The sequence below is a fragment of the Procambarus clarkii genome, chromosome 27 (assembly GCF_040958095.1).
Source record: "Procambarus clarkii isolate CNS0578487 chromosome 27, FALCON_Pclarkii_2.0, whole genome shotgun sequence".
Lineage (NCBI taxonomy): Eukaryota > Metazoa > Arthropoda > Malacostraca > Decapoda > Cambaridae > Procambarus > Procambarus clarkii.
Window position 1 is genome coordinate 28,435,579 of NC_091176.1, and position 11,573 is coordinate 28,447,151.

General features: G+C 45.8%; 1 protein-coding gene across 3 annotated transcripts in view; it reads right to left on the reverse strand.

Moving 5' to 3' along the window:
* Window positions 1–11,573, reverse strand: part of LOC123762550 (calsenilin) — a 297,559-nt gene that overhangs the window by 143,492 nt on the left and 142,494 nt on the right. For all 3 annotated transcript variants that reach the window (XM_045749065.2, XM_069332517.1, XM_045749062.2), the window contains exon 2: window positions 940–1,046. In XM_045749065.2, coding sequence (XP_045605021.1) covers window positions 940–1,046 — 107 coding nt within the window. The remainder of the gene's footprint in view (window positions 1–939; window positions 1,047–11,573) is intronic.

Below are 11,573 nucleotides of genomic sequence, written 5' to 3' on the forward strand. Positions count from 1 at the left end.
TGGGTGCCACCGTCCACAGCCCCGCCTCCTGGGTGCCACCGTCCACAGCCCCGCCTCCTGGGTGCCACCGTCCACAGCCCCGCCTCCTGGGTGCCACCGTCCACAGCCTCCCTCCTAGGTGCCACCGTCCACAGCCTCCCTCCTGGGTGCCACCTTCCACAGCCTCCCTCCTGGGTGCCACCGTCCACAGCCCCGCCTCCTGGGTGCCACCGTCCACAGCCCCGCCTCCTGGGTGCCACCGTCCACAGCCCCGCCTCCTGGGTGCCACCGCCCGGAACCTATTCTCACGCCTCGCCAGTAACAACCGTATAACAATCACCCAGTTCCGACCTCCAGTCGGAACGCCGCCGATAACACCACGCTCGGCCCCTTCCCCCCCCCCCAGGTCCCCCCCCTCACCCCCTTCCCTCATCCCTTCAGTCCCTTCCATCTCGTAACTCCCCTCCCCCTTCCAGCCCCCACCAAGCCCCATCCCATTTCCCAGCAGGCCATCACAGCCGGACGCCTGTCACAGGTGACTGACACACACCATGTTAGTAGTTAACTCGTTACTCCGTGATACTCGTTAACTCGTTACTCCGTGATGCTCGTTAACCTTGTGTTAACGAGAACGCTGTTAAAGTGAGTACTTAATGAACAACTGCACGCTCCAAGTGAACAAGTATACCCATTAAAAGAATTAGTGTACTTTTTAAGTGAAAATATTGGAGGATCTTTGGCCAGCACTAGCAAGCCTCGGGTTAGGCTACCTTCCTGCGTCCCTGAGTCTACATAGTATACATAGTATACTAATACGTACACCGAGGATAGTAAACTAACAAATACACCGGGGATAGTAAACTAACAAATACACGGGGGATAGAATACTAACAAATATACTGGGATAGAATACTAACAAATACACGGATATATAAATCAAACAAATAAAGTCAAACTTACCTGTTTAAATCCTCTGTACATGAGTCGAATTTCCTGTCTTGTGAACTTTGTTTGTTTGCAGAGTTCCTCTAGCTTGACAGGTTTGTGTTTGACGGGTCGCACTGTCTCTGTAAGGCAGACAGGACAAGGGGTTAGACCTGTCACCACGCTGGGATAGGCAAGACACCACACTGGGGATAGATTAAAAACAAAGTACGACCACACACTCACAAAGTACGACCACACACTCACAGGGTTGGACCTAAACTCCATCTTTAGCCTCAACCTTAATAGACGAAGTCCAGCAGGACTTAAAGTCTATAAAGTTTTCTGGCCAAAACTCTAACTGGACTTACTCTCTAATTAACATTCATTAAGCATAATTCAGATCTTTAACACATTTAAACTATTTACAAATAAAATTAGTAATAATATCATTCTTAATCACTTCAGCGGGTCAGTCGTTTTTTGTAGTGCACTTCAAAATATAGTTCAAACTATTCCAGGGAATGAGCGGAGCCTGATGTAATTGTTTTGAAACTGAGAGAAATATGCCTTACTAAATAAGGCGAGAAAACTTGGGTAGATACGTTCAGAAGGATAATGAATTCTCTAATTTTATATAATTATATAGAGCATAGCTAGTATAACCTAGGGAAAGCACGTCTTCATTCACAAGGACGGAGAGAAAGCACGTCTTCATTCACAAGAACAGAGAGAAAGCACGTCTTCATTCACAAGAAAGGAGAGAAAGCAATTAAGTCTTCATTCACAAGGACGGAGAAAGCACGGCTTCGTTCACAAGAACAGAGAGAAAGCATATCTTCATTCACAAGGACAGAGAGAAAGCACGTCTTCATTCACAAGGACGGTGAGAAAGCACGTCTTCATTCACAAGAACAGAGAGAAAGCACGTCTTCATTCACAAGAACAGAGAGAAAGCACGTCTTCATTCACAAGGACGAAGAGAAAGCAAGTAACAATTAACACAGAGGTAAAGGAAAATTACCACACGCACATAATAACAGAGAAAGTAAAAATCTTCACTTAGAAGAACAGATAGAATGTTCTACATATCCTTATCCTGATCCCTTCCAAGTGCTATATAATTGTAATGGCTTGGCTCTTTCCCCCTGATAATTCCTTCCCCCTCCCTCTTTCACAAAAACAGAGAAAAGAAAAACCTCTACTTACAAAAACAGGAAAAAGCAAGTATCCACTAACAAGAAAAAATCCACACACATGAACAGAGAACACAAAAAAATCTCTGATATCCATTTTAATTAGTCTTTTATGCATGTTATTCAATGCATTATTTTATTAATAGTTACTAAACCCCCATGATGGATGACACACAATAAATGGGTGTGTCCAATAGAGGTGACACGGTGTGGAGCATCCACACCACGACCACACGGATGGGAGAGGGACGGCTATAAACTCCAACACTGGCAAAATACACAACCCTGGCCCATTCAAACCCAACAAACACCGGCAGCCTTGCTCGAGCAATGTAACATCAAGCTGAACATGTTCACATCCACTCGCCATCAACAGTGAACGCGTTGAAGCAACAAACGAATGACCAATAAAACGACTAGACTTTAAGAGCTTTTCCCCAACTCAAATAAAAACTCCAAAGTGAACAATTATGTGACCCATTTTAAGGGAGGACTCTTGCAGAACTCGACACAAACTCGACCTCTTGTGGGTGTGTAACCAAGCTACAGGCAGAGTGTAAACACGGCGAGGAGGTCGCCCTGAGGGTTAAGGTATAATATCTTACCTGTGTCAGGCTCCTGCCGAAATGTGCTCGGTTAAAACTCTGAATATTCTCGTCCGCAGAGCCCTAAGGCGGCCGCGGCCATGCTCGTATATTTTGTAAAGAGCAAGAAGCAGTTTTCTTTGGGAAATCATTCTTAACCCACTTAACGAATGATATCTTATTCTCAGGAGAGAAAGATCGTATCTTATACTCACGAGAGAAAGATCGTATCTTATACTCACAAGAGAAAGATCGTATCTTGTACTCACGAGAGAAAGATCGTATCTTACACTCACGAGAGAAAGATCGTATCTTGTACTCATAAGAGAAAGATCGTTTCTTGTACTCACGAGAGAAAGATCGTATCTTATACTCACGAGAGAAAGATCGTATCTTATACTCACAAGAGAAAGATCGTATCTTGTACTCACGAGAGAAAGATCGTATCTTGTACTCACGAGAGAAAGATCGTATCTTGTACTCACGAGAGAAAGATCGTATCTTGTACTCACGAGAGAAAGATCGTATCTTGTACTCACGAGAGAAAGATCGTATCTTGTACTCACGAGAGAAAGATCGTATCTTGTACTCATAAGAGAAAGATCGTTTCTTGTACTCACGAGAGAAAGATCGTACCTTGTAATAACAAGAAAGCGGTCATAATCACCTTACAACAGAATGACTGCATCTTGCTGCCACTCAACAAGATGCTTAATCTTGCACTAACAAAAAGGGTTAAGTCGTGACTCGCTACACCTCAAACGAGACACAAACAAAAGCTCATTACTTTTAGATTATCGCCTAACCTGAGAGAGACAGAGAATATAACTTCCTTCCCAGCAGCAACTTCCCAGAGAATATAACTTTCCCACAACGGAATATAATAGTGCATTGAATAACTGGCGCCTGACAGCCGAGTGGACAGGGCTTCGGATTCGTAGTCCTGAGGTTCGATCCCCGGTGGAGGCGAAGACAAATGGACAAAAAGTCTCTTTCACCCTGATGCCCCTGTTACCTAGCAGTAAATAGGTACCTGGGAGTTAGACAGCTGCTACAGGCTACTTCATGGGGGGATGTGTAACAAAAAAGAAGCCTGGTCGAGGACCGGGCCGCGGGGACGCAAAGCCCCGAAATCATCTCAAGATAACCTCAAGATAGCATATGAACAAAATAATCGGCTGGCAGGATTAGGTTGGGTGTCGAGCTAAGGCTTACCAACATCGCGGCTCTATAAGGCCAACACTTTCTTAAGGTCAAAAAGTATTCATTTAATAAAATATATATAAACGAGAAAATAATCGACAGATACAACGACAACAGACGACTGGCCATCGACGAGGCCATCAACACATTACACTCTGCTAACTTCTACACCCCAACGGAACATTATATATACATATACATATATGTATGCGGAAAAGCCACACGTGAAAAATAGAGAATGCTAAACGCGTTTTCGGCTCGTTTTTCGTAAACGCGTTTAACATTCTCTATTTTTCACGTGTGGTTTTTCCACATACTTGGATCAGTATTTTTTTAATCGTTGTTGCATATATATATATATATATATATATATATATATATATATATATATATATATATATATATATATATATATATATATATATATATATATATATATATATATATATATACCTGACCTAGGTGTATATACGAGCTGCGACGACTTAGGGAAAGATCAGTAAGCAAACACAAACTAGTTTCCTGAACTATCTCCATTGAGACACAGCCCAAGTTCCACAAACTGCCACCAGGGGAGAAGGAAAACACCAGCAAGCTCCTCGAACAGCCGCCAGAGGGCAGTAACAACCACTTCCCCAGCTCGGGCCCCATTATCCTGCCTTCCTCTAGTGGGCCCCACTATCCTGCCTCCCTCTGGTGGGCCCCACTGTCCTGCCTCCCTCTAGTGGGACCCACTATCCAGCCTCCCAAACGAACATTTCCTCAGATCCACCTAATCATTCCCCCAATCTCCCAATCCCTCCCTACCTCCCCAGTCCGCAGATAGTGCAGTAGACAATGAGAGGAAGATGCCCATCTCTAATAGGCTGTCACGGCGGTGATGAATCACTCTGGCGTGACGTCCCATCAGTCTGAGCGTCTATCTGCCTGCTTTTTTTTTGAGTGTCACTTTCGAAGTCTTTCTATCAAGGGGTATAATGCACCCAGTGGTTTACCCCGACTACAGTGGGTGTACACCCATTGAAAGTTTACCTTAAGCTGCGGTTTGCGTTCAGGAAAATATATTTACTGGTTGTGGTCATTACAGCTCTTGTGGTGACCTTGACAACTCTCCAGAGGTTGACAAACTTAAGAGGTCAAGACGAAATGGTCTGTTCCTTGACCCTGTCTTACTGTCTACTTCCCCTTCCCCTTCCCTCCGTTCTCTGCCTGTTTGTATTCATTCCACACTGTCAGTTATTCTGCCTTGTTGCTTATTCTGTCTCCCGTTCCTTAAGGCTTCCGATGATTTGAAGACTTTATGATAAAAACAGCACCTCTACTCTTGCCTCTGTGCAAGAGTACAGGTGCTGAAACTCTCGGGTCATCTATTTACGGTACTGCTTGTTCATACAGTAGTTACTGTTCATACAGTAGTCACTGTTCATACAATAGTCTCTGTGTATACAAGTTCACTCTTTACATGTACTCTTTGTTTATACGTACTCTATAAATACTCAGCGTTTATACGCACTCCGATTAATATACACTCTCCGTATATATGTGTATACATAATATCGTGTATTCGTACTCTTTGTTTTTATATAGTGTTTATATATACTCTTTCTGACCAGTGCTAGGGGTCAGCCTCAGCAACATAACAGTACTGACCAGTGCTAGGGCTCAGCCTCAGCAACATAACAGTACTGACCAGTGCTAGGGCTCAGCCTCAGCAACATAACAGTACTGACCAGTGCTAGGGCTCAGCCTCAGCAACATAACAGTACTGACCAGTGCTAGGGCTCAGCCTCAGCAACATAACAGTACTGACCAGTGCTAGGGGTCAGCCTCAGCAACATAACAGTACTGACCAGTGCTAGGGGTCAGCCTCAGCAACATAACAGTACTGACCAGTGCTAGGGGTCAGCCTCAGCAACATAACAGTACTGACCAGTGCTAGGGGTCAGCCTCAGCAACAAAACAGTACTGACCAGTGCTAGGGGTCAGCCTCAGCAACATAACAGTACTGACCAGTGCTAGGGCTCAGCCTCAGCAACATAACAGTACTGACCAGTGCTAGGGCTCAGCCTCAGCAACATAACAGTACTGACCAGTGCTAGGGGTCAGCCTCAGCAACATAACAGTACTGACCAGTGCTAGAGGTCAGCCTCAGCAACATAACAGTACTGACCAGTGCTAGGGGTCAGCCTCAGCAACATAACAGTACTGACCAGTGCTAGGGGTCAGCCTCAGCAACAAAACAGTACTGACCAGTGCTAGGGGTCAGCCTCAGCAACATAACAGTACTGACCAGTGCTAGGGGTCAGCCTCAGCAACATAACAGTACTGACCAGTGCTAGGGGTCAGCCTCAGCAACATAACAGTACTGACCAGTGCTAGGGGTCAGCCTCAGCAACATAACAGTTCTGACCAGTGCTAGGGGTCAGCCTCAGCAACATAACAGTACTGACCAGTGCTAGGGGTCAGCCTCAGCAACATAACAGTTCTGACCAGTGCTAGGGGTCAGCCTCAGCAACATAACAGTACTGACCAGTGCTAGGGGTCAGCCTCAGCAACATAACAGTACTGACCAGTGCTAGGGGTCAGCCTCAGCAACATAACAGTACTGACCAGTGCTAGGGGTCAGCCTCAGCAACATAACAGTACTGACCAGTGTTAGGGGTCAGCCTCAGCAACATAACAGTACTGACCAGTGCTAGGGGTCAGCCTCAGCAACATAACAGTACTGACCAGTGCTAGGGGTCAGCCTCAGCAACATAACAGTACTGACCAGTGCTAGGGGTCAGCCTCAGCAACATAACAGTACTGACCAGTGCTAGGGGTCAGCCTCAGCAACATAACAGTACTGACCAGTGTCCGCTGGTGTAAACACACGTTTGTGAAATGTAAGTTAAATTGTAGAATATGAACGGTCTCTTGGGGCAGCAACCATACCAGACACACTGACCCACAACAACCATACCAGACACACTGACTCACAGCAACCATACCAGACACACTGACTCACAGCAACCATACCAGACACACTGACTCACAGCAACCATACCAGACACACTGACTCACACCAACCATACCAGACACACTGACCCACAGCAACCATACCAGACACACTGACTCACAGCAACCATACCAGACACACTGACTCACAGCAACCATACCAGACACACTGACTCACAGCAACCATACCAGACACACTGACTCACAGCAACCATACCAGACACACTGACTCACAGCAACCATACCAGACACACTGACTCACAGCAACCATACCAGACACACTGACTCACACCAACCATACCAGACACACTGACCCACAGCAACCATACCAGACACACTGACTCACAGCAACCATACCAGACACACTGACCCACAGCAACCATACCAGACACACTGACCCACAGCAACCATACCAGACACACTGACTCACAGCAACCATACCAGACACACTGACTCACAACAACCACACCAGACACACTGACCCACAGCAACCATACCAGACACACTGACCCACAACAACCATTCCAGACACACTGACCCACAGCAACCACACCAGACACACTGACTCACAGCAACCATACCAGACACACTGACCCACAGCAACCATACCAGACACACTGACCCACAGCAACCACACCAGACACACTGACTCACAGCAACCATACCAGACACACTGACCCACAGCAACCATTCCAGACACACTGACTCACAACAACCATACCAGACACACTGACCCACAGCAACCATACCAGACACACTGACCCACAGCAACCACACCAGACACACTGACTCACAGCAACCACACCAGACACACTGACTCACAGCAACCATACCAGACACACTGACCCACAGCAACCATTCCAGACACACTGACTCACAACAACCATTCCAGACACTTAGAGTAAACCAATCTCGCTGGAGTTCCTCCCGCCCCCAGGAGCCACTCCCGTGCAACAATAGACCTGCAGCGTAAGTTATTGAGATGCATGCAGCTAATTGTAGGCACCATTGTGGAATCAGTGGTCAGGAATTTCGTCCGGAGGGTACCCTTCCCCCCGGGCCCAGCACGGGGTGACTGAGACGTCAAGGGAGTCCAATTTCCTCCCTTGGGGGAAGAAACATCTGACACGCTACATTTAGCTGTGGCGAGACCGGACCTGCTAGATTGATGCTATGTTTAGCACTGGCGAGTCTTGATCTCCAGGATTTACGCTAAATTTATCTGTGACTGGGCTGTCTTCTTCTTCTTCTTGAGATGATTTCGGGGCTTAGCGTCTCCGCGGCCCGGTCCTCGACTTGGCCTCCTTTTTGTTAGACCCTCCCAGGAAGCAGCCCGTAGCAGCTGTCTAACTCCCAGGTACATATGTTCTGCTAGGTAACATGGGCATCAGGGTGAAAGAAACTCTGCCCATTTGTTTCCGCCTCCACAGGGGATCGAACCCGGAATCTTAGGACTACGAATCCCGAGCGCTGTCCCCTCAGCTGTCAGGCTTCTGGCTGGACCGGTATGATTTGCGCTGTTTAGCAGTGAAAAGCCAGGAGCTGCATTATTTACCCTGCTCTTACCTTCAGCGACCTGGAACTTAACAAAGAATAAAGAAACTTGCAGCGCTCCTATTTGGCCATAATTTACGTTAACTACCGCTAAGTTAATCCCCACTAACTACCCCCCAATCTCTGCTTGTTAGAGTTACCAGGCCGCTCTGTGGGCTACGTGGTGTGGGCTCTTAATCTCTAAATGTTCTTGTATTGAAGTTTAGTGGTCCAGCATTTATAGATCAATAATACTAGGACTAACTTTGTTTATATCCAGATCCTGAGGAGGTCCTCGAGGCGGGTTATAGAGGGAAGCAGGAGAGATAATGAGAAAGGAGAGATAAGGGGGGGGAAAGAAGTATATATGGATAAAGACAGAGTAAAGAGCTAGGGAGCAGTTGACAGGCAGTTGTTTAATACGCCCAGATACTCATTAGGGCGCTGATGGTGGGAAAATATGTTGATTATCAGATATCAAGTGATTAATAATAGAACTGTCAAATATGATCGAGAAAAAATCTCGATCATATTTTTAGTAGGAATCTTAAGGCTAAGAAATCATTACAGAAATGTTCGAAATAAGGCAACTACGATACTGGGATTCATACATAAAATCATTTGTTTAAGGTATAAAAAATAAACATTTGGAAGCAACAGGCAGACCTGTTGAACCATACTAGGGGGAGCACCCCCCCCCCCATCACCCATCACCCACATATCAGTCCAATGTATTTCTGAAACTCATTCAACTTTGTCTCAACAACGCCCGGTGGCAGCTCATACCACTCATCCACAACCCAATTCCCATACCAGTGCATCTCTAAGTCATTCTTGAAACGAAATTTCCCCAGTTTGTACCCATAGTTACAGCTGCAGAACCCTGTCTATATGCTTTAAATAATACAGCAAATTGGTGATACAGAAATGATGTCTTGTTAACCCGTGTTGGCACTTATTATCAACTTGTATTTGAGTAGGTGATTTCTTATGAAATCTACAATTACTGCTTTCAGGAATTTTCCCACAAATGATAGAAAACTTATTGGTTGATAGTTTATGAAAACAGCTACATAACACTTTATGACTGTTATGAGTGCTAATAGCACTCAAACATAGCACTAATAAGTGCTATGTAGCTCTTTTCATAAACTATCAATAATAAGTTTTCTATCAACTGTGGGAAAGTTCCTGAAAGCAGTAATTGCAGATTTTATAGCACTCTAATATATTGGAACCACACTGGCAGCCCTCCAGGCTGTAGGCAAAAACATTTGTTGCAAAACAATATTAAATTTACTTATTAGTGGCTTATTTAGCTCCTTCCATTCATTCAGGACTCTGCCGAGTACCTTGGTTGAACCAAGATAATTATTTGTTAAACCTCTCAATCTATTTTAGTATACCCATTTTATTAATCTGAATGTTATCATTGTTTTCATCAACGTTTGAGTGGATTGTTTCTATACCGGATGACTTGTCAAGGTCTTCCTCAGGAAAGACTAATATAAAAGAGATTAGTGTATTGCTGAGTTTCTGCTCCCCGTCTACTAGTTACGGCGAGATTACCTTAAGGGTACCTTAGGTACCTAGTTCTTCTACTACTCTACTACTCGCGTAGTAGAGTAGTAGTAGAACTCCCAGAACCCCATCAAGCAGGTGTCCCCAAGGCCCAGGCTCTGGCCAGGTCTGTCTGGCTCACTCTCTGGTCAACCCCAGAAACCTGAGTGTAACTTATGGACGTGAGAAATGACAGGATTGCGAGGCGCAATCCCAGTACTAACGTGAGATGTATCATTAGCACTAACCGAAGGTGCATTTCAAGACTGATGACAGATGCACTCTCTCAGCACTAGCGGCAAGTTGGACACGTTGGAAAGATTAATCAAGAATACAGATTAACAGTTTTACAGGTTTTCCATCATCTTCCCAAAATTACCATACCCGAAAATGCATATGTAAACATTTCTATTCCAAGCAAACTTCGGCTGGAACGTGGAAAAAATATTCCAAGTTTAGGAGAGATTTGGTAAAATAAAATGGTATGTAGAGACTGTGGTGTTCCCAAACTGCATGCAAAGTTTGTTTAAAGTCAATCAGGAAACTGTTCACATCGGTGGTGGAGTGGTGGAGGCGGCTTGGTATTCCGGGAGAGTGTGCAAGCTGGGTTATAAGCTTCTATTGACGATCTCATCATGGCCGCTCGGGCAAGGGAGCTCTCTCGTCTGCCCTGGCAACTCTCTCTCACTCTCTCTCTCTAGTCTGCTCTAGGAACTCTCTTTCGTCTGCCCTGGCAACTCTCTCCCTCTCTAGTCTCCTCTAGGAACTCTCTCTCTCTCTAGTCTGCTCTAGGAACTCTCTCTCGTCTGCCCTGGCAACTCTCTCTAATCTGCCCTGGGAACTCTCTCTAATGTGCCCTGGGAACTCTCTAGTCTGCTCTAGGAACTCTCTCTCGTCTACCCTGGCTCTCTAGTCTACCATGGGAACTCTCAAGTCTGGCAAGTGAGTATACACATTAAGCTTGAGTCATATTAAACAGAACAACGTAGGCTATGGCTGGCCCGTTGACCAACCCTATCATAAACTTAATGCCTCTCAGCTTATAGAGGCCACCGTCACCAGCCTCCAAATTACTGCGCTTTGGTAGAGTTTAGGCGACTAAATCTGAACGCATTCTCCAAGACATGAGCACTGGCCTCGGTTGGATAGTGTCATTATGTTCAAAAGTATATGACTGAGCAAAGTGTCTTCAAATTTGACGTTTGTCAACTGCTTGATACCTGGTTGATGGGGTTCTGGGAGTTCTTCTACTCCCCAAGCCCGGCCGCCGTTGTGCCCTGGTCCCCTGGGTGGGTTATCTTGAGGTTATCTTGAGATAATTTCGGGGCTTTAGTGTCCCCGCGGCCCGGTCCTCGACCAGGCATCCATCCCCAGGAAGCAGCCCGTGACAGCTGACTAACACCCAGGTACCTATTTTACTGCTAGGTAACAGGGGCATAGGATGAAAGAAACTCTGCCTATTGTTTCTCGCCGGCGCCTGGGATCGAACCCAGGACCACAGGATCACAAGTCCAGCGTGCTGTCCGCTCAGCCGACCGACTCCCCTGGGTGTTCCCGTCTAAATTATGTGGGGGAGATTTTGTGGAAGAGAAGAGGT